This window comes from Aethalodelphis obliquidens, unplaced genomic scaffold, assembly GCF_003676395.1.
Source record: "Aethalodelphis obliquidens isolate GAN/ISIS:26980383/991018 unplaced genomic scaffold, ASM367639v1 scaffold128, whole genome shotgun sequence".
NCBI classification, from domain to species: Eukaryota; Metazoa; Chordata; class Mammalia; order Artiodactyla; family Delphinidae; genus Aethalodelphis; species Aethalodelphis obliquidens.
The window spans coordinates 914,987-939,395 of record NW_020838072.1 but is presented as its reverse complement, the minus strand read 5'-3'; the positions used below and the strand labels follow the sequence as shown (position 1 = coordinate 939,395).

The 24,409-nt window shown below is 45.5% G+C and overlaps 1 protein-coding gene across 2 annotated transcripts; it reads right to left on the bottom strand.

The window, feature by feature from the left end:
- Positions 1–24,409, bottom strand: SEMA4F (ssemaphorin 4F). Of its 2 annotated transcripts, XM_027099104.1 has the most exons (14): positions 24,202–24,409; positions 21,970–22,121; positions 21,280–21,339; positions 20,977–21,075; positions 15,987–16,080; positions 6,202–6,321; positions 5,943–6,094; positions 5,215–5,393; positions 4,835–4,982; positions 4,485–4,707; positions 4,235–4,344; positions 3,960–4,120; positions 2,538–2,596; positions 1–2,300 (listed from the first exon to the last, which is right to left on the bottom strand). In XM_027099104.1, exons 1-14 carry the CDS (start codon positions 24,350–24,352, stop codon positions 1,690–1,692), a joined length of 2,319 nt encoding a protein of 772 aa, XP_026954905.1. In that variant the 5' UTR covers positions 24,353–24,409; the 3' UTR covers positions 1–1,689. The 2 variants fall into 2 exon arrangements, with proteins under 2 accessions (XP_026954905.1, XP_026954906.1); XM_027099105.1 differs by lacking the exon at positions 20,977–21,075.

Genomic DNA, 24,409 nt, shown 5'->3' with positions numbered 1-24,409 from the left:
GTTTACATGTTCTCTCATTTAATCCTTGCAGCAACCCTGAGGTAGGTACTATCATCTCCACTTTACAGATGAGTAAACCATAGTTCCAAGGTTAGATTACTTGCTGAGGAACATACACTTATTAATGGCAAAACCATTGATAATTCAAAACCCAAGGGGACTCTTGAGTAGTTCACAGGCTGCTGCCAAGGCAAGTAGAGCTGAAAACTTCAACTGGGAAAGGCTGGACCATTCACTGGAGCTCAAGGGAGTCCCTCAGCAGGGATGAATGAGGCACGTTCACAGGCCAAGACAGGAGCTGAGCAGGAGAAGCCTAGAGCATCTGAGAGTTGTGAAGCAGGAAGAGGTCTTTAAATTTGGTGAGAGCTGACAGTGTCTTCAAATATGCACAGAGCCCACCTTCCAGGAAATGGAGCAACAAGAAGGTATCCAGTGGCTGCCAGTCCAGGGGTGGCCAAAGGGCAGGAAGAGCCGCCCCTGCCTGTTACCACCTCAGCTTGGCCAACATGTGGTGACCTTGGGGCAGTGGTCCTTTAACTTTGTTAAGGCTTGAGAATCTAATGAGAGTCACAAACCAAGCCCCACCACCACCAGAAAAATACAGACACACATATACAGACAGCATCTTGCATGCGATTTCAGGGAGGCCATGGACCCCAGGTGAACTCCTGCTTTAGAGCAAGGGTATCAACCTGAGTAAAGTCATAAAGTCACTGATATAAACCTATCTTTGTGCGGCTTGTATTTCCCATGATTGTTCCACTTTTTTCATCCCCTGATATTTAGAATGTTGTGAAGTTTTAATAGAAGCCAAGGAAAGGGCTCTAGCCAGAGAAAGAGCAGCTGTGCATGGCAGTGGTGGCAGCCAGGAGGCAAAAACAAAGAGAAAGATGTGGTCAGATGTACCATTGCCTTTCCCACCCAGAAGGTCACTTTGGGAGTTTTTCTCTACTCAACAGAAGGGCTGTGAGAGGTGATGGAGACAGGGAAGTGGTTTTCTCCTTTTAGAAAGGAGAGCCATTCCCTCACTGGCTACAGGGTCTAAAGTCCTGTAGGTATTGCCCTCATTCCAACCTGACCCTCTCAACCTCCCATGAATACACCAGAGCATCGGCCTAGTCATCCATGCACATGTGTCCAGGTCACCTATGAACATCCGTGTATTTACACCTGCTCTTTCATGGAAGAAGGAAAACTAGGATGGGGTAGATCTCAGGGCAGAGATTGCATGTTGCAGTTTGGGAATCATGCACTCTCCACAGAGAATCAGATAAACTGGGAGAACCGGCAAAAGGAGTCAGTGCACATTAGCCCCCTAGAACTTCCACGGCTCCTCCTTCTGGCCAGGGCCCAAACGGAAAGCAAAGTCACAGCGATGTCCTGGGGCCTAGCCCCAAACTAATGGGCCCAAGATAGTGGGCTGAAGGGGTCATAGGGGTTGAGAGGGCAGGGGCAGGAAAAGTCCTGATTCACTGCAAGAGCAATTCTGATCTCTTATGGGAATCAGGCAAAGCCCTGGCCCTGAGCCCATCCAGGCCCAGGAAAGGCAGACAGGGAATTTGAAGTGATCATTCCAAAGCCAAAGAAAACTCAGAGGCCACGACGATCTTCCACGACCATCGAGCCCCAGCGTTCCAATGGTCATTCCATCCAGTGGTCACTCATGCACTCGTGGTTATTTGCCCAGCCCTAGATGGAGGTTTCATCACACGTGGCTAGAGGAGCCCCAGTTAACCGAATGTGGGGTGGGCTCGGGCAGGGATCAAGCAGAAAGGGTGGAGGGAAGCCACCAAAGCCACTGCCCCTCTTGGCCAGGGCCAGGGGCAGCCGCTCATCTTCAGGAGAGGGAGAGGGAGGGTCCTGGCTGTAGCTTGTGGTCCCAGATGGCAGGACTCCCAGGTCCAAGCCCACCTTGTCTCTAGCCAGAAGTTCCCTCTGTCGTTGTCGCTGCTGACGCCGACCAATCAGAAGGAGAGCCAGGGATGCTGCAAAAACTCCCAGGAAGAAGCCTGCCAGTCCAGCCCCCACTACGTGAGCCCGGCTTGGAGCGCCCCGCTGGCTGCCCCAGACCAAGCTGTAAGCAGCTACCACACGAGCTGCCCCACCTTCCTGACATTCACAGGCATAAGCACCCATGGCCCCTGGGGATATCACCACTTCTAGCCCATCCCGCCGGGGGGTGAGTGCAGTCACTCCGCTGGGCTGGTGCCACACACAGGATGCCCAGGCTGAGCTCGGGGAACATGGTAAGACCACATGTGCAGCTGTAGCCACAGGAACTTCAAACACCACTGGGTGTTCTGCAGAGACAGCAAAAGCACAAAAGGTGGTGAGGCTGTAGGTTGGAGGTATTAGAGAGAAATGTGGGGTGACACGAGAAATGAGAAGGGGCCATAGCGCACCAAGCTGAAAAGGGGATTCCCAAAGAGAGTAAGGCTGTCATAACTTCCAGGATACAAGTTTTAAACTAGGTCCAAAAACATGACTTTCTAGGCCCTTTACATCCACTCTACCCACGTTCCCTAAACCATACAGACCTCCAGGCTCCTTAGGACACAAAGAAGAGACATCCGCTGACTCTATGTCTTGAACCAGCCTATAAAGAAGAGAATACTTGATAAATCCAGTGTCAACACCCCCTCTACCCTCCTCCGTACTGAACATTCACTCACCAATTGCACCTCCCATCATCTCATAAGTCACCTCTAGAATTATCAGTCAACATTCTCTTCATCACTAAATTTTTCCCCAATACCTCTTATACTCATGACATGCCAAATTCTACAAATATTTCTAGCAGACTACAGAGAATTAAATTTGCACTAGGTCTGTCAGAAAGATGTTTGGTGGGGTACTTTGAAAGAAACACAGGAACCTTCCAAGAAGTATAGCTGGTGGTCCACAACCACAAAATTTCTCTGGAAATCTCCGTTAAAAAATTTCTCTGGGGGGCTTCCCTGGTGGCGCAGTGGTTGAGGGTCTGCCTGCCGATGCAGGGGACACGGGTTCGTGCCCCGGTCTGGGAGGATCCCACATGCCGCGGAGCGGCTGGGCCGATGAGCCATGGCCGCTGGGCCTGCGCGTCCGGAGCCTGTGCTCCGCAAAGGGAGAGGACACAACAGTGAGAGGCCCACGTACCGCAAAAAAAAAAAAAAAAATTTCTCTGTTAAGAGAAAGAGAAAACTTCTTTTCTATCAAAGCTAATCAAAATTCTGTGAGGGTCAGTGAGATGACTTTCTGTTTCACAAAACACCTCAGCTAAAGATACATCTGTGGTTGTCACCAGCACTCAGTTGGTACTGAATACAATAAGAATGAAATCACCTAGAGAGTGCATGAAAGTGTAAAGAGAAGGACTGAACCCTGAGGAATATCAACATTCAGAAGCTGGATGGAAAAGGAACCAGTAAGGGAGACAGACTGGAGAGTGAGTTAGGGAGAAAAACCAGGAGAATGCAGAGTCATAGAAGGCAACAGGATAGAGTTTTTCAAGGAAGGAAGGAGGGGAGTTGTCAACTGTGAAAACACTTCTAAGAGCACTTGCAAAATGAAAACTGAGGGACTTCCCTGGCAGTCCAGTGGTTAAGACTCCACGCTTCCAATGCAGGGGGTGCGGGTTTGATCCCTGGTCGGGGAACTAAGATCCCACATGCCGCGTGGTGCGGCCAAAAAAAAAAGAAAATGAAAACTGAGAAGCATATGGCAACATGGAAATCAACCACACAGTCAGGGCAGGTCCAGCAGGGAGGCAGGGACATTGATGAGGACAGAGAGATGGTTAGTATGGACTGACAGATGGACACACAAGTGACACTAAGAAACACAGAGAGAGAGAAAGAGAGAGAGAGAGAGAGAGAGAGAGAGAGAGGGCAGCATTAACCCATGAGAAACAGACACAGACATATGGATAGGCCAGAGCCTGGGGACATCAGGCAAGGAACCAGTGCCACCACCCTCACCCTTCATGCTCTCCAGTGTGGGCCACACACGCAGCTAGCCGAACGCTCCAGGCACAGACAGGGTCTCGGGCCAGAATGCACTCTGAGCAGCTCTGTAGACGGCCACAGTTGGTTGTGTTCACTTGTGTCACCTCAGTATGGGAGCCAACCAGGAGCCAGCTCTACAGAAAGGGAGTGAGGAAGAGAAACACGCTGGATCTCCCAGACTTCAATGTCACAGATTGGCTCTGGACTCAGATATCTCCCCACCAGACTCGCCAAAATCTACAACTCACTTGATACAATTTCATATTCTCAACTGGCTGTGGCTCTGGGAATAAGGCCAGATCCTCAAGAACACTGAGCTGGGCTCCAATTTGCACTGCTCGGTGGAGGTGTCCATCCTCTAGGAAGCAAGCAAGGGGCAAGACATAATAACATAACTGTACCTGTGCCTGGGACTCTGACACCTGTATGCATGGGACCCTCTCTATGGCGACAACCTGTGTGCACTGGATGGGCAACTTGCTTGGCTATTAAACATACCTGTCCCCAGATAGAGCACATCATACTCTTTCCCTGAGAGGCTGGGCACCCTGTGGGCCACGACTCTGAGGTAGGTTGTATCTGTAGTGACCAGCAGGGGGTGGCCATCAGCTGGAAACACTGGCTTGTCCATGAGTGGGTGGTCCCGGATGAAGGTGAGCACACGGTCAGGAAGGAAGAGTGACGAGCCAAACTGTTGGAGCTTCATGTTGTTGGTGATGCACTAAAGGAAACACAGGATGAGTGACAAAGCTTCCCAGGGGCCAGGAAGTGTCTGTGATGCTTAGTTGGGCTCTTGTCCTAATGGGGCAATTCAGGCGTGAGGTGAAGAACTGCCCCAGCCCCCTCACCTCTCCAGGTCTGGGCTGGGGTACATCATTGTCCATGACAGGCAGTCCCCTGTTGCAGTCATGTTTAAGCTCTCTGAAGGGACCATTCAGCACTGTCCGAATGTCTTGTGGTCGGAAGGAACAGACAGCAGAGATGGCAGCCCCTTCCCTGGAAGAGTCACAGGTTGGAGCTGGATATTTAGAGGGAACTAGGGGAAGCAACTCATCCCCTGTCAAATGAGATGACCCATGAGAAATGCACAGGGAGCTATGCAGCCTGCTTCATGGCAGAAGGAGCAGGGCTCCACAGAGAGTCCACCCCCACTGGAGGAGACCGCACTGACCTGCACCAACCCCAGGTATCTCCCACCCTGTAACTCTCCACATCAGGACCCCCTCACCACTGGGAGGAAAAGATGCCATAAAAGATGGGCGTCCCCGCTCCATGCTCAGGTCGAAGAATGACCATGTCCTGCAGGACACTGGAGGCCCGGCCATGCTCAGGCCCTGGACACAGAAGGTCAGCCTTCAGAAAGGTCGTCCACCTCTGCTGGAGGGTCTTCCGGCCCCCAAGGTCCCCCTGGGGTGACAAGTACATAGGAAGTTCTCTTTAGAAGACCAACATTAGAGGAGGACTGTGGAGACCAATACAAGTTTCCCCCAGACACAGACAGATAGGGAGACAGATGCATAGAAATGCAAGGACAGAGATACAGAGTAACTGAGAAGGACAATGAGGTATGGGGTGGGCAGGATCACAACAATGATGTTTATTGTGTTTATTGTGCACTTATAAAGTTCTGCACTACATGCTTTACATAAGTTACCTCGTTTAGCCCTCAAATCGACACTGCCAGAGTCACACAGGCAGTAAGCAGTGTAGCAGGGACTTGAACCCAGGTCTGTCAACAGTTCCTGCCTTTAACCTCTACACTACAGTGTCACACGGGATAATAAGTGGGTAAAAGAGGCCAGAGCCCTTTCGCCACATTCCTCAAGCTCCCAGAAAAGTAGTCACTGCCCATCAAAAAAGAAGAAAGAGGAGAAATACAAAGACAGAGACCAGAGGAAAAGACAGGAGGACAGGTAGAGCAGAAAACAAGACAGACAGCTGGGATCAGGGTCTTACCGCACACACACGGGCCACCCTGGGGACCTTAACGTGTTCGTATGAATCAAAAGCTCGGGAAATCTCCGTAAAGAAGAAGTAGATTTCATCGTCTCCGGCTTCATCCCCCCACTCGGCTGGGCTCAAGGCCACTGCTGCAACAAAGGCTGGGGCTGGGGAGACCCGTGGCCTCAGATCCCACAGATATAGCCTGGGGCCACCCAGCCTCCACCTACTCTGTCCCCAGAGCAGCACCACCCCCCCTCTGCCCTCTCCCCACCGTTAAGCCAGGATGGCAAGATCTCTGTCCGAATCCAGTCCTCAGCACGACCCACAGCCCTGGAGATAATCGGCTCCGTCCCCAGGTAGTTTTTCACAGTGGCAGCGTAGAGGATGCCCCCTGCAGGGTGACAGGGAGGAGGTGGACTGTCAGACTCACTGAGGAAGCTTTCAGAAAGGGTCACAGGCAGAGCAGGGAGCAAAGCAGGGGCAAGAACCCTCAGGGGCTGAGCACACATTAAGTGCCAGGCAATGCTAAGCACGACATGCGTTACCTCACTTAAAATAAACAGAAATAAAGTGCTCCGGGGCAGTAACGGAAACCGGTGTTAAGGAAAAACTGCTGGAATGTTCATGTATATGAAGGAAGAATAGAAGCTATCCCTGTGGAAAGCAAGATTTTTTTTGTTGGTCTGTTTCTTGCTGTTGTCATTTTTAAGGACTCTTCTACCCTATAATTACGTGGTAACTTTCCAGGAAGAGGTTTGCTTTGCAGCATGTTCCCATCTTACTTAAGTTCTCCCACTACGGTAAATGTCTGAGGGAACTACTGTTCTTTCTGAGTATTAGGGGGTGTATACTGCCCTGGAACAAGGCTCAACTTTAGGGTATACTAGCATCATTTAGGGAATTGATCAAAATGCAGATTCCTGGGCCTCGGGCCCAGCAATTCTCACTCAGTAGGGTTGGGAGTTGGCCCAAGAACTACGTTTCAAACAAGCAGTCAGAGTTACTCTGATGTGGGTGATTCAAGACCTCACTTTGAGAAACACCAACCTAGGGGATTTCTGGATATTTCACAGCCAGCCAGAGGAAACAACGAGGAATCAGATCCTTCCTCCTGGTTCAGTGGAGGTGCAGAGGTGCTATAGGAATGGTGGGGATTGGAAAAGAGAGAAATCAGAGGCATTCTGGGAAGGAAGGGAGGTGCAGTTCTGTGGGCTGAATGTGAAAGAACTATAGCCACTCTGAGCAACACTGCCAAGGGCTCAGACATGAGTGGAGACAATGACTCAGGGAACAAGAAGGTCACAAACCCCCGGTGGAGTCTTGAGTATCACAGGGACTCTGGAGAGAACAGAGAAGAACAGAGAAGCACTCCTTCACCACCTACTACGTAAGAGGCACTGCGCTGGGTGCTAAGCACATCACTGTCCCCCCCAAGAATTCCCATTTGAGTCCAGAAGACAAACGTAATCAGATACCAAGAGGCGTGGACTCACAGATGTGTGTAGGAGCACAGAGGAGGACCCAGCCACATCTAACTGGGGGAGCAGCAACTCAGAGGTCACATCTGAGCTGGCTCTGAAGAATGAGCAATTTGCCAGGTAGAAGGACTTCGGGGGGAAGACAGGCAAGTGGGGAAGAGGGGAGCCATGTTCAGGGATGTGGGGCACTCCCCATGGCTGGAGCTCCAGCGGGGCACAGGGGCTGCTGGGCAAGTGAGCAGAGATGAGCTAGAGGTGCAGAGATAGGCGCCCAATTGTGATGAATCTGCTCTTCCATGCCAGGAAAATGTGGACTTTATCCTAAAGGTGAGGGCAAAACTGCAGAGATTTTCTTGAGGAGGCATGACGTAATTAGTTTTGTTTTTTAGGAAGAAAATGCTAGTTATGCCTTCACACAGTCCTGGCAAGAACAAAGAAGGACTAAGGCACTGGTAGAGGAAAGAAAGGGGCTGGATTTGGGAGATATTCCTGAGGTAGAGCCCATTAACAAGATTTGAATATCAGTTGAATACGAGATGTGAAAGAATGGAGTAAAATAATGTCTCTAAGGTTTTCGCTTATAAGATGGATAATAGTAGATTATGATATTATGAACCAAGCAAAGAAATGACATAAGGCTCATAAAGAAGGTGGCTGGAGAGGAGGTGAGTTCAGTTGTTGGACCCACTAAGGTTGACGCACCTTTGGGACATCTGGTTGGAGTCGCTGGAAGGCAATCGAACAGAAGGGTGTGGACAATAGGGCCAGAGTCAGGCAACCTAGGAGTCATGCTTAAGTTACCACAGGAATGTGAAAGCCAGGGAGAAAAGGAAAGCGAGAGAGAGCACTGGGGCACCATCATTTGAAGGCAACTCAGAAGAGCACTGACTCAGAAGAGTCAGAGAGGCTGGAGAAGCAAGCGAGGCTGGAGTGCTGGAGGCTGGTGCCCAGAAACCCCAGCAAGAGCCGCGGGGTCATGTGCACTGAGGGAGGCAGCAGAGGGCAGGGCCGCCTTGAGGGAAGCACTACGTCCTGGGCTCATAGATGCTCCTGTGAAGCTGCATGTCTCAGGCATTGAAATGATAACCACTAACACTTAAAAACACTTAATGCAAAGCAAGAAAAGGGTCAGGAGCCCTCTGAGGGCAATAGTGAAGAATTAGAAACCCCCTTCCTTACTGGGTGGGAGGGAAGACTATACTATCACTCGAGTTTGTGAAAAGAATCCAAGCACTTTGGAGTCAGGAAAGCTTGGGTTTGAACTTTGAATACTTATTAGTAGTATGATCTTAGGCAATTACCCGGCTGGCATTCAATATGTGTTAGGAACCTCAGGGGGCCATATGCTCGATTTGTTGCCATAAGGTAGGGGGGCCGCAACTATAAAATGGCATCCCATTCCCTTCCAGAGTATTTCATGAGGGAGAAAATCAGATTTGGGGCAAAGTTTCTGGCAGCTAATGGAGCAGCAAATAAGCCAATCCTCAGTAGTTCCAGGGGGAAAAACATGGCACAGAAGCCAGAATTGGAATAAAAATTTTCCTAAAAGCATTATACACAAAACACTCTAAAACTGAAACTATTGACAGAAGCTGTGTCATGGATACCCTGAGAATGGGGGAGATGTGGTGGAAGAGACAGTTATGAATATTTTGGAAGCATGACTTGATGTGTTTGAGGGAGAACACTCATAAATATTCTGGAAACGGTGAAGGACCACAGACAACAATGCAAGGACCCAGTGGTGGATGGAGGTGAAGTCCCAAAACGTTCTAAGGGGTTAAATGGGGGCAGTCAGCAACTCTGGAGCCTAGGATTGCTGAAGAGCACACTCACTCAGCGGAGAGAGCCGAGGGTCACAAAGGGATAGCAGGAGGGATCAGACACTTTGGGAGGGAGTAGCAGGGCTTCAGGTGTTCCATGAGTACTAAGGGGCTTACAACACAATCTTCACACACACACACACAGAGGAAAAGGAACGACAGCCATCACAATTACGAGGGCAGGAGGACACAGGAGGACACAAGATCACCACATGCCCTGAATTTTCCAGAACAGTCAATTTCAAATATTCTGTTGCACTGTTCATACAATAAAATATCCCTGTATGTGCGGTTGTTTGGCAAGTTATTACTGACTAGATCAAGCTAGCAAACATGAAAACATACATCTGCTATTGGCAAAAGATGATATGCCAAAGAGAGCGATGCCCACGGTGTTGAGTTTAGTGAACAAGGTGGTTAGAAAAAAACACATGGTATAATTCAACCCTATTTTTAAAAAATATGTATATATGTCTGTAGGCACAGGAAAGATTGAAGGAGCTACAACTGGACAGTGTTACTGATGTTTGTTTCTAATGAAATTACAAGTGATTTTTATTTTCTCCTCTCTACTTTTCTGTATTCACTGAACATTTTTTGTAGTTAGCACCTTTTACTTTTATAACCCCCAAAATTAAGATACTGTCATTTTGGAAATACGAGGAAAAACAAGGTTGAAAGCCACAAAGATGAAGAATCACAGCCAAAGAAAAATGACAATTATGTGCAGAAATAGATCTCTACTTGCTCAGATGTAAAGCCTGTGAACATAGACCTCCCAGATATGTTAGCAACCCAACACTGACAGACTAGGATATAAGCCATGGCAGTGAATATTTCACTACACCCTGAAGGGGTTCAAATTTTCACTCTGGTATCAAAATGCTCACTTTTAAAGAAGGTTTATAATAGGAATTATCACTCATTATCTTTAAAAAGAGGGTTTTTAACATGCCCTAGCCTGCCTTCTTCCACTCTCTTTTCTTCTCATGGTCAGAGCTTTGCAGGATAGACAGCTCCTGACCTAATATTCTCTATTTCCTTATCTAAGGTTTATGCCAGCTAGATACCTTTTTTTTCTTTTTTTTTTAAACAGCCTATTATCAGGACATAATTACAGATCACTGGAGATGCAGTGTTTACTCTACCTTTTCCTCTCCTGGCACATAGGATTTATAACTGTCTTGTTTCGATGTGTGAATGCTGTCTTGGGGTACACACTCACGGATTTAAGAGATAAGCTTGACCGTAAAATGCTGGCAGCACCCAGTGCACATACAGGGCTCCTTAGCAGATGCAGTAATCACAAGATGCAATGAGACCAAAAGGAGACAAGAAAAACACAAGACGGGTTCCCAAAGAGAAAGCAAAAGCTCCCTTCTTCTGCTCTTCTTTATAAGAGCCCTATTTACTATTGAATGTGATACGGAGGACCAGAGATGACAAATCACTGCCTCTAACTTGGGTACCTTGGTGGGTAATGGCACTATGCACTCAGAGAAGGGGACACGGGTCGAGGAGAAGGTTTGGGGGAGGTGAGTGAAGATGATAAGCTCAGTTTGGGACATGCTGACTTTGAGATTCCTGTGGGACATGTAAGTGGAGATGTATGTCTGGAAGGCAGCTGGATATGTGGTCTGTAGCTCCAGATAATGTATGGGAGGCATCAGAATCTGGTAGAAACAGAATCCATGGGGCTAGTTTTGGCAGATCTGGAAGGCGTCAGATTTGGGAGACATCAGAATGCAGTGCAAACAGAATCCATGGAGCTGGCTGAGATCACAATTACAAAGAATGCAAGAGAAGAGGATCTTAGGTGGAAGTCTAAGGAACATTTAAAGGATGAGCAGAAAACAAAGATGCTGCAAAGAAGACTGAGAAGGAATTGCGGATGTTCTTAGGCTAATGTGAACGTTACTGTCAAAATATTTGCATTTTTCCGAATTGGAATAGCGCAAATAGAGACACTGAGATCACTTTTGTTAATTTTATCTCAGTGGAGTACAGATAAATGTCAAATTTGAAGACAAGATATCTGAGACCTTTTCCTAAAGAAATACAAGTGCCAATAAACACATGAAAAGCTGTTCGACCTCACTAATAGAAATGTAAATCAAAAACATCAAATTGGACTCTGGAGAAAGTCACTGTTTTACGTTTATTAACTATATTTTGGGGGCTAACTGGCTGTAATGAAACAGGCCCTCTCATCACTGCTGGTAGGACTCACTGGAGAGAAATTTGGCCAAACCCATCAAGTACTATAAAAATCTTTTATATCCTTTGGCCCAGCAATCCTACTTTTTGGATTGACTCATGCAATTAATTAGATTCATGTAAAGGATTTACATTAAAATTTATGTAAAAGGATTCCTTATGCAGCATTATTTATAAAAGCAATAATTTATTTTAAAATCTGAATGTATAATTATATGGGAATAATTAAATAAGTGTGCTACATTCATACGATGAAAAAGTATACAATCACTAAAAATCAAGTTTTGAATAATTAAACAAATTCTATGATGAGAAAATGTTCAGTATACAATAAGTGAAACATGCATGACAATTCCAATTTATTATAAATATGCACACATGTGCGCGCGCGCGCGCACACACACACACACACACACACAGTATGAGAAAATACTCCGAAATAATAATAGTGGTTACCTGATGATGACTGAATTACAATAAACTTTTCACTTTCTTCTTTATACATTTCTATATTTTCTCAATTTTCCACAATGCACATTGCAATTTTTATAATTTAAAATAAGAAATACTCCTGCCATTATATTCTAATATTTTCATTACTAAAAGCTCTTTTCTTTCAAAATATGTCTATTATCCTTAAGGACATTTGTATAGCTCCTAACTGGGAATTTTGGTTCTAATTCTTAAATAACATTGCCACTATCTTCTATACTGCTATTTTCAAAACAAGGGCCAGTAGAACACAATGGATCAACATTAAAAGTTCCAACTAGGGCGTCCCTGGTGGCGCAGTGGTTGAGAGTCCGCCTGCCAATGCAGGCGACACGGGTTCGTGCCCCGGTCCGGGAAGATCCCACATGCCACGGAGCAGCTAGGCCCGTGAGCCATGGCCGCTGAACCTGCGCATCCGGAGCCTGTGCTCCACAACGGGAGAGGCCACAACAGTGAAAGGCCCGTGTACCGCAAAAAAAATTCCAACTAAATATTGGCATTATGTCAGACCAAGAAAAAATTTAAATTATAGCCCTATAAAGAACTTCAGAGGAAAACTTATAATATTGATATTGACTATGACTTGGATCTTAGACAGAAAAAGCCATGGGGGTTCTATGTCTTGAGCTAGCCATTCTAAACTGTTAGAAAGTGATTTCTGACACCTCCATCAATTATCAGCTGAAAGGCAACACTAAATTTCATTACCTGGGGGAAAAAAAGACTTAACCTGTTTGAAAATGTTGTTATACAATTATCTTATCTATGAAATTTGTATTCTTAAACTACATGCTGTGTTCCACTTGCTGAGAGAACACAGAGAAATTACACACAGATGGTTAAATGTACTTAAAGATACTGCTTGAAACAAAGTATTTTAATTATTTCAGATTGTTGCAATTGAGAAGTCATTTTGTTGATAAACAATTATGTAGAATCAAGAGACATTCATAACTGCTAAACCCGTGAAATCTTTCTGAATGATCTTAACGACTGGTTCAGCGTTTTGCCAAAGATGCTTGATATAAAGCTAAGAAAAATAAACTATTGACTAAACTTTTATTCAAATATGTATGCGTATAAACAAGGTCTCACTGACTTCAACTGTAGATGAATGATAAAAATGACAACTCAAATATCGTATTTACTAGATATATACTTTATGTTCATTTTCAAAAACTTTTGTTATTTCATTACGTTTCAGAAAAGTTAAATCATTAACTGAATAAGAGTGACTTTTTAATATATAAATTTATTTATTTTATTTATATTTATTTTTGGCTGCATTGGGTCTTCGTTGCTGTGTGCGAGATTCCTCTAGTTGCGGCAAGCGAGGGCTACTCTTCGTTGTGGTGTGCGGGCTTCTCATTGTGGTGGCTTCTCTTGTTGAGGAGCACAGGCTCTAAGTGCACAGGCTTCAGCAGTTGTGGCTTGTGGGCTCTAGGGCTCAGTAGTTGTGGCGCACAGGCTTAGTTGCTCCGCAGCATGTGGGATCTTCCCGGACCAGGGCTCAAACCCACGTCCCCTGCATTGGCAGGCAGATTCTTGACCACTGTGCCACCAGGGAAGCCCAAGAGTGATTTAATTTGTGCAGCTTTTAAGACTTTTCCTACAAATAAAGTCATGCATAAGAAAAGAGTTTAGCGTCCAGTGGTTGAGGCTTTGTCTTCCAATGCAGGGGGTGCGGTTCGATCCCTGGTCGGGGAGCTAGGATCCCACATGCCTCGTGGCCAAAAGGCCAAAGCATAAAACTGAAATTAATACTGTAACGAATTCAATAAAGACTTTAAAAATGGTCCATAACAACAACAACAAAGTTTAAGTTTAGATCTTATATCCCAATTTTTGTTTTTCATAAAATATTGTGCAATATTTAAATTAAAATTTATATTGTCCAATATTTTATAATAAGGTTCGTAGCAACTTTAATGAAGGAAGAAAAAAACAGTGTGATAAATGATGCTAAGTCAACTGAATAGTTAGTTGGGAAAAATCAATTTTGATTCCCTTCTCATGCCGTTTCTCAAAATAAGTTTCAAATAAATCAGAGTTAAAATGTTTCAGAAAAAAAATTTTAAGAAGGAAAATTTTATCTGCTCTCTAACTGAAGAAGGATTTAGCTTTAAAAATATAATCACAAAGGAAAAGGTGTAGATTGGAATACTAATATCCTACCTGATAATTGGCCCAAGAACATAAGCAGAGGATTGACCAAAGCAGAAATAAAAATAAGTACTAAAACATGAAAAATGTTCAACTTCACTAATATTCAAAAAAATACAAATTAAAACAAGGTGCTGGGACTTCCCTGGTGATCCAGTGGTTAAGAATCTGCCTTCCAATGTAGAGGAAGCGGGTTCGATCCCTGGTCGGGGAACTAAGATCCCACATGCCACGGGGCAACTAAGCCCGCGCGCTGCAACTACTGAGTCCATGCACTCTAGAGCCTGTGCCTCACAAGTAGAGTGAAGCCTGCAGCCACAACGAAGAGCCTGCATGTCACAAGTAAGACCTGACACAGCCAAATAAATAAATATTTTTTAAAGGTGCTATTTTTAGCCTTGAATCAGCACACACACACACACAAAAATGTTTAATGACAACAAAACAGTGTGGTGAAATTTATGTGAAAAAACACTCATCTACTGCTGATTTAGGGTGTAAATTGGTATACCCTTTCTAAAAACTCAATTAGCAACAGATAATGAGCTGTAAAATATTCACATCCTTTAATATAGTCATCCATTTCCAGGAGTCTAAGAAGACAACCTAAAATGAGGATAAAAATTTATGTGCAAAAATGTTCATTACAGTATTAGAGACCATAGCAAAAACTTTGAAGTGAACTAAATAAACCTGAAAATAAATTTACATAAATAATTTGGAATTCTTTAATTAAATTATGGTATGCTCACAGGTTGAGTAGCATAATGTCATTAAAATTTTTCCTCACAAAGAATTTTTTAATTATATAGAAATGCCTATGATATAAAGTCACATGACAAATATTCAAAATTATATCCCTGTAGCATGACATTTAGAAGTTTCATAAAACACACACTCATAAAATTTCTGTTCACCTGCTTGTTTTATACTCTCATGAGAAAAATCGTTGGGTTCTCACTGAATTTGGAGAGTGCATGTGGAGTAGTCTAACCTAAAATACAGGCTATGTGGCACACAAACAGTTCACTTTGTGGCTACCAAAGAATTAGTCAATCATTCTCCAGAAAAGATTTAGGCATAGTCTGTGATAGAACCATTGAACACTGGAGCAACTCTATATGTATATATAGTTTGTTTGAAGGAAGTAACAGAAGGAATTTCTTTAAGAGTCATTACTGATTTTTCTGAGCAACAAAGGAGTGGCCAGCCAAATATATGTGCATGAGTATATATGCATGTGGACACACACATTAAAAAGGCTAGAAGGAAATATCCTAAAATACTAGCAGTGGTTTTCAGAGTAGGAATACTCTAAAACTGTGCTAATATGGTAGTCACTAGGTATGAATGGCTATTTATATTTAAATTAAAATTACATGAAATTTAATATTCTCCCCTTCAGTCACACCAGTCACATTTCAAGGGCTCAACAGCCACATGTAACCAGTGGCTACCATATTAGACATTGAAGATACAGAACAATTCCATCATCACACAAAGTTCTTTTGGACTATGCTGTTCTAAAAGATTTCTTATGTTCTTCTTTATACTTTTTTCAAATTTATTATAATATGCATTGTAGTAGATTCCTCTTAAAAACAGGAAAAAATGACTAACAGAGATGAGGTTAACAGAGGAAATGTTCACAGTCTACTGTGAACAGTGACATATTCTCTAGAGAAAAGCAAGAGAAATGATACTCTGTGGGTAAAAGCAGGAGAACACAAGCACTCTGGGAAGAATAGGAAAGGCCAGAAAGAGATGTGGGAATAATAGACATTCTGATGAAAGTAAAGAAAGGACACAGAAATTCCAACAGCAGGGCGGGGAAGGAGGCAATTACAGCAAGAAGTCACAGGTGCTTATCTCTCCCCACTCACCAGCCATTACAGCTGCTGACCGCTGAGCTGGCTCAAAAGGACATTTCCCCCGGCCACTCTCAGGTCTTTCAACCTGCTGGAAACTGGACACATCCTACAGACCAGAAGGGGGCAATTGGTTTAGAGGTCATGGGGAAGTCCATGGTGAGAATTACAAAGATGGTCAGATGAAGAAAAAACCCAATTCCCATTCATCTCCCATTCCCCCACTACCATCCCCATATTCCCATTCTGCTATTCCTGATTCCACCACTCATTCCTGCATTTCCTACCTCTGCCATCCCTCTTTTCATCAGTTTATTCCTCTTCCCTCAATTCCCCTAGTTCCCAACACCCACATGCTCTGATGAAGGAACACCTAGGATGGCACTAGAAGACACCAAGAGGCTGACAGGTAGACCTTTCCTCTGAAATGCTGCTGAACCGCCAGCTTTGCAACTGGTTGGAGAACGTGCTACAGGATAAGGAGGACCAGGGAAGAAAGCAGGCCTCCTGAGGGCTGGAGAACTTAGGAAGGGTAAAGAAAAGTACAGGCTGATATAGGACCATCCGAAGCCCAGGGGTCTAGAGAGAAGGGCCATCCCTCACCTAATCCCACTCCACGAATAAAAGACTGAACCAGAGTCAAGGATACACAGAAGGAGAGAAGGGAATCTACAAAGTCAGTGAAGAACTGAAGCTGAGGTCAGAATCTGAGAATTTGGTAAGTGTCTTCCTCATCCAGGGACTCCAGAGGGACTAACCTGGGGTGCGGGGGTGGGCAAGAGGTGTAAGAGTTCCACAGAGCCAGCCAGACATGACCTTAGCTGAGCATCCAGCACTAAGAGAGGCTTCAAGATAACATCTAAAAATGAAAATCACAGATGATTTCAACCTGGACTGACAGGGAAGTTAACTATGGCCAGTTAGGAATCAGTTATGACATGAAGTACCAGGCATGATATCTCTAGTTCACAAACTAGGATAGACATATGGTGTTGCTGGAGCCTTATTGCTGTGATGGTAATTGGAGAACCAACATAGATCTACGTCCCCTGAGCATAAGTGTACCACTGGCCCATTCTGACTGCTCACTTATTTCCTGTAGTTGGCAAACAGGGTTTCATTTTACTGAGAGAGCCTTGAAGAAGACCTGTTAAAATGAGATGTGATCTGATGTCCCCTCAAAGGGAATACTGGGTCAAGAATCTTCCAGAATGGAGGACCCCACAGAAACATAATCATCTGCCCTGTGTGGTGGTGGGCACATTGTAGCCAGAGGAGAAAGATGACAGTTCAGTGAGAGATTACCAAGATATTTGGGCACTCTGAACATGGGGTTATTACCTGCTGCTGTGGCCTGTCTTATCGCCTCCCTTTCTCCACACTGCTTCGCCTTGCCCCCAATTTACTCTCTATACCCACCCCAGATTAATATTCCTAGACTATTAGTCACTGACTTAATAAATGTTTGAGCCACAGAATGACAAAAATGGCTCACCATTGCCTCTTTATCCCAAACTACTACTTCTTCTAACCAAACATGGATCACCTGTTATTCCTAGAAAACAAATTATGCCTGAAACTATTCCATCACATTTCACCAAGGACTTATAAAGGATGAGCCTTTTCTCAGTTCTCATTCTCTTTGATCTTTTCGCACCATTGGAGACTTTTGATTCACTCTCCTCCTTGAAATAATCTACTTCTTGACTCTTGAAATTCTACCCTCCTGGAGCCCCTCCTCCTATCTGTTGCTTCTCTATCTCCTTTGGTTGTTTCTCTTCTCCTTTCCAGCCTCTAACCATGTATCCTTAGTCTTTTTCACATATACTTTAAAGATCTCATTAATTTTCACATTTCTGCCCAGACTTTCTATGCAAATCATTCCCCAAACTCTCTAAAGCCTGATGTCTTCCAAACTCTAGTCCATGTTTGCACTTGACTGCTGGACTTCCTTTCCTCACAGAGATGATCTATTAAAACTGAACATGGGGCTTCCCTGGTGGCGCAGTGGTTGGGAGTCCGCCTGCCAATGCAGGGGACGCGGGTTCGTGCCCCGGTCCGGGAAGATCCCACATGCCGCGGAGCGGCTGAGCCCGTGAGCCATGGCTGCTGAGCCTGCGCATCCGGAGCCTGTACTCTGCAACAGGAGAGGCCACAAAAGTGAGAGGCCCGCATACCGGTAAAAAAAAAAAAAAAAAAAAACTGAACATGTTGAAACTCGTCCTCTTCCAGTTTCCCCAAATGGCATCATCACGTTATCTAGGTTTATAGCCTTTGAGCAAGGGAGCCGATTAACTACATAGGTTATGATTACTGTACGGTCAAAGTGACATTTAATTAGGGTCTGAAAGGATACGACCACACCACCACATTATCTGAATGTTGAGATTCTTCATTATATCATTGTGTCAGCACAGTCCTATCAGCATGAGTTGTAGTGAAGGCAAGTCCCTCAAGTTGAAAGCCAGAGCTATGTAGGCAAGCTCTCACTGAGCTGTGGGGTTAGAACCCATCCTTTGACTTTGGCCAAGAAGAGTGCAAGGCATATAAAGGACCTTTCCTGAGAGATTGGGGGTGAGGGGTAGGGGGAGGTGGTCCTTGTTAACATGAAACAAATCAAATGTCACAAGAAACTGGAGCCAGCTAAGGTCTTCTTCTAGGGTGCAGGCTGGACTAGAGGGACAAGGGAGCAGAGCACAGCCAGACGAACCTGGGTTTGAATCTTGGCTGTGCCTCAGCCAGCTATATATCTCAGACTTTTACCTAACTTTTCAGAACTTCTGTTTCATTCATGTAAATTGGAAATAAATACTCTCATGATGTGTCATCACTATCATAATAAATAAATATCATGATATGGTGATAAGAATTAAACTCCATTGTGAAAGTATCAAGCAACAAGCCTGCAACAGAGTAGACACTCAATTGAATGGGAAGTCTTCTCATTGTTGTTGTTGCTGTTGCTATAAGTCTAACATTTTTTCTGTTAACTGCCGGAGCTCCCTCAGAAAAACAAATTAAAATATTTTCCCCCAATGTCTGATGAGCTGTCACTGAAGGGCAACACTCCACATTGTTGGAACTGGTAGGTCCTATGCTTAAACTTCCTTTTGTGAGAACCTTCATTTCTCTGAGCAATCAACTCTGAGCAAGTTGTTATATCTGGATCAGCTAGTCCAAGTTCTCAGATTGTTACACACAGTCTCAAAGTCATCCGTCTGGGACATGAGAAGTTCAGCACTAAGGATAAGGCAAGGACTTGCTCAAGCAGATGGGGATTGCCAGGTGGCAGGATAAGACAAAGGCAGAAAAGAACATTCAGGAAGTCTAGAGAGCAGTTTCAGGATGCTTAAAGGGTTAACACAGTTGTTAGCTGTACCTTATATTCTCCGACAAACAAGACTTGATCAAAGGATGGTCCTTCATTTCATGAGCCTGTGGGATAGGAGGGTTCAGAAAAAGAGCTAAAAGTCATAGGAGTGCAGTACACAGGCCCCTGGCTTCGTTCTTATTTGCTGATATTCCTCAAAAATGGATAGGGGTCCAAGTCACACCATTCCTGACAGGTATGTCCAGAACATTTTCTGTCTAGATACTTATCTAACAACCATTAGGGTCCCACCTCAGAGAGCCAAAGAACAATAGAAGGCCCTGGGGAACTAACTTGGAGTAATCACATCGTCTGTAAACCATGGCTCTGGTATTCACACCCATGAGCTCCCTGATCCTACGTATACTAGGAAAGGACAAATATGTCAATGGCAGTTCCACTGCTACTTCTGTGAGCTTTGTGAGAACTGTAGGGAAACTAGGCCCTCAGCGTTACCTGAAGGAATATAGAGATTTTCAACACCACCCTGAACTGGGAAACCTTCCCAGGATGAGGGAGCTATTCACACCTCAAAAGGGAGTCTATCACCAGCATTATGAAAATAACTCAACATAAACGCAACTAACTCCAAGGAGAGCCCAGAGGGACGGACTAAGGCAATCAAGCATATACAATTATAGCATTCTTAAGTCAGAAATATAAGGATGATGCTTAACAAAGAGGTTTGGAGCTACACACTGACTAGATCCATGTGGCAAGGACTACTGCAGGCTGCAGAAGGATCAAGTCAAGATCTACCATTAAGGATCAGGGTCAGGAAAGGGAGTTGTTGCACTCCCTCCTACCCCCAGCAGAAAGGGATAAAAAGTGTCCAGTGATATGAAGGACATGTGACTCTTCCCAGGGCCTGGTCACAAATGTGTGCAGCCAGAGGAACAGTAATTGACTACTGGATAACTGATGAGAAAAGGAGATGAGTCAAAACATTAACACGCTTCCTAAGATGTCACCAATCCCAGGGACTTTTGAGGTCATGACCAACCTAGATGTGATCAGGAGTATCCATGTCCCAAGCCTGCCTGGGTGTGAGGTTGGAGATGTCCAGGGCTTTAGCAGCAATGAACAGGACCAAGAAGAAAACATGGTTGACAGAGTGCCCACCTTGAAGGCAAGATCCAGAGTATGGGGCCAACAGGTACTACATTAATGCACAGTGACCTCAGAAGCTGTGAGAGCAAAGGGTCACAGCCCACACAGAATGAGGTTGACAGCGGAGGTGGAGAAGGTGGTAAAAGACAATCACATGCCATGGGAGGAAGAAACAGGTATGGACAGTGCTGATTAAGAAATGGACCCAGGCTCCCCGGACAAAGCATACACAGGACAAGGAAAACATGAGCTACTGGCCTCTGAAGTTCTTCCCCACAGGCCAGCTGGCATCCTCACTTCCTTCACCATCCCACTACGTCCCTCTTTTCACTTTGTATTCCTTACCTTCTACCGACAACCTCCCTCCCCCTCCCTTTCATACCCTCCCTCAGTGGACAAAGCCTCTACCCTATGAGGACATCCCTCACCCCCAATGCTTATCATGCACAAGGGTTGCCTTAAGCATGACCCCTGTCACAGTCACTCACAGAAGACCCCTCCCATCCTTCCACCCCTGTCACTCACAATAACCCCGCACTTCGGATCAAAAGCGAAGGTGCCACAAATGAGGAGGTGAGAGGCATTGGCAATGGCGAGAATCTGGACAAAATTGTGACATTCTTCCTAAGGGTCAGAGATGGTTAGAGAATCAGAAGCAGCAGGTACAAGGAAAAGTAGTGTTAAGACAGTTATATGCAGGTCTGGGTATGTTGTTAGAGTCCCTGCCTGGGCCCATTGGGATGGGAGCATTGCAGGGGACTGACACAGAGTCAGGGCTGGGCCAAGGCCTCAACTGACATTCAGGCCAGGGCCTGGATTTATACCTACCTCCTTCTTGCCTTTCTTCCTACAGTTCTGTCTGTGGGCCTCAGGCACCATCCAGTCAATCTAAGAAAGGAAGAGTGACCATTTCTCTCAGATTCTCACCCAAATTCCTCCCAAGTCAGGCTAGGTGACACAGTTCTACAACCTCCATCAATTTGGAAACTTCAGAGACAACCCCCCGACCACAGAGCACTGTTTTTCATACTGGAGGTCGCTACCCATTAATGAGTAATGAAATCAATTGTGAAATCTCAACCAACATTATTTTTAATGAAATAGAATATATCAGAATGTATCACACATAGGAGAGTAGATATTGTTTCAAGAAAGTTTTCTTTCAGTACATAGTTGGTGTACTATGTCAAAATGTACCATATATTTCTTACTAAGGGGTGGTCAAAAAAGTTTGAAAGTTATTGCCCTAGAGTAATGTGATTTTAATGATTCCACTGCCACCTGAACCCTGGTCACTGTGGCCTCCTCCCCATAATCATGAACCTCCCTCATAGCCTCCCCAGTCACCATGACCCACCCCCATCACCCTCAGCTGAGACAATAAGGTTGACGACCTACCCTTATTCCTTTTCACCAACATTCCCCGTCCTACCACAACACCCCCCTTCATATGCCATAAAACGAAGGATCTAATCACATGCTCTAGAATCTGAGGTCCTCCCCACTCTCATCTCTCACCCTGCGAGGTCTCTCCCCTGAAAAGGGCAGGGATAAAGCGAAGATGGTGTCCCGGGCGCCGACATAAAGCATATGGGAAGCAGGATCCACAAGGAGAACGGAGTAATTGTATGTCTGAGGGATGGTGAACCGGGTGAGATAGGAGTCAGCCTCTGGCAGGAAGAGAGGGTGAAAGTGAAGAGTGATATCAGCCATCATTTCATAAGGGTTGGGTCCACAAGGGCAAAGCCAAAGGGGCCAATTTTTGTTTTCTTCCAAGTACCATTTATTTAGCAGCCTTAAGGGCAAAAACAAAGCCTGGACAGGCCATCCATTTAATTTCCCCAGGGAAAGATAACTGATGAGGCCAGAGTATTTAGCACACAATAAAGTATGCTTTTTCTATAAAAATAGAACACTTCATTAAAATAGCATAAATATTAAGTCTATTTAATATTTATTTCTATTCATAGCAACATGATACATAATTTGAAAATACCTGTAAAAGGTACAAGTACTTTTCTCTGTAAATTTCCTTTTTTCTTAAATCACTACTTAATAGTAACTCCTTTTTACTTAGAAGGGAAATGTCTCACTCTTTTCACCATCACATTAGGAGATCATCTCCTCTCTCTCCCACCACCCTTGATCTCACCCTAATTCTACCCAAAGAGGTAAGAGAGTAGAGGGGGCAAGAAGAGTATGTGCTTTGGAAATAGATCAGCCCAAGTTTAAATGTGGTTCTTTCACTTACCTGATGTATGATCTTGAATTAGTTACTTGCCCTCTCTGAGCATCATTTTCCTCATCTGTAAACACCACCATCCAGGGTTGTTGAAAATTAAATGAGATAACATATGCGGAAGCATCTGACACATACAGCTCTGCTCTACCTGCTTCATCTGCTCAGCTACCTTCAAGACTAGTAGAATGGCCATGCATTCTTAGATGTGCTGATGTATGGAGCCCCACTCACCCAATCCTCCCACACCCATACTCATGTTTGTGCTGTATCCTGACTACTATCCCATGCTTAGTATAAGCCCCGGATCACCCAACCACCCTTCATATCCCCGCCTCTGCCTCGCCTTGTCATATAGACCTCTCTGGATTCCTGGATATGAACCCAGACTGGCGACCTCAACTCCATGTTGTGGCTATTGCTCCAACACAAATTGAAACCCAGGCTCTGACCACAACTTTGTCTTCTGGATTCACAGCATCCCTATATGTCACTGGTCTGAAATGACAGAAGTAACGTAGAAAACTCTAAATTACTATTACCCAGTTGTGAGTTTTTCCCAACAGGATGTACTCTTGGCTTCACTGGTTCTGTCTGCCCAAGGTGCTAACACTCACTGCCCACTGAGAAAAACACAAGGTTCATAGCTACACTCATGCCCGCCTCAACAAAGAGCCGTTAAAGTGTGAATCACTCCAATGACCACTTTTAACCTTGTGGCATCCCCTGGATTCTTTCACATCTTTTGAAAGGACATCTCCCTCCTCCTTTTTTCCTTCTGAAGACTTTGAAAATCATTTTAAAAGAATTTTAAATCAACTCATTGAATCGTTTCCCAGCTACTCAATATAGGGAATGGGTAGAGGGAGTAGGGAACGTTGAGGAAGTTAGGAGGGTTATGGTGGATCGGAAAATGGGAGTTGGTGTCAGAGATGAGAGGACTGGTAAGTGAGTTAGGGAAATTAGGGTTGTGAACGGGGCAAAAGGCTCGGAGGAGGTTAGAACTGATGATAACCAAATGAATTTGAGAAGTGGGCAGATGGAAATGCTGAGCTGGTAATCAGAAGGATGGGTGTTTGGAGTAGTATGAAAGACCAATGGGTTTGAGGGCACGATGGGCGTCACGCTGGCGTGACGGACACAGGTGCATGTGAGGGAAGAGCGGAATAAGGGAGAGGAAACTTCGAAATAGAGGGTTTCCGGCAACCCCCATTCCCCTCCCTGGGCCTCAGGGTCTGCGTCTGCACGGTGAGGGGCGGTTGCCTTAATAAGGGGCCGCGGGAGCCTCCCGGGCTGGTCGTAGTAGCCGAGTCGCCCGGCTCGCTGGAGCAGCACCAAGTGGGGGTCCCGCCCGCAACCCGGCGGGGCTTGGGCGTCGCGGCACGCAGTGGGCTGAGCTGTGGGGGCCCGGGTGCGGCTTCCCGGGTGGGGAGGGCAAGTGGGTCCGGGTACCTGCAAGCGGGGTCTGGGCGCGGCGCGAAGGAATAAGGGCGAGGGCGCACGCGCCTTACCGGAGATAGGAAGCGAGATCCTGGGCACCGAAGGGGGGACGCGGCCACACACCCGGCCGCTTAGCACGTCCAGCAGCAGCAGCAGCAGGGGTAAGGGCGAGGCCGGGGACGGCCCCGGGCGCGGGCGGGGCCGCGCAACAGAGGCCGGCATTTTTGCCACCGCCTGGCCGCCAGGGTGTGGCGCGCCCCGCAGCCTCCTCGGAGCCTC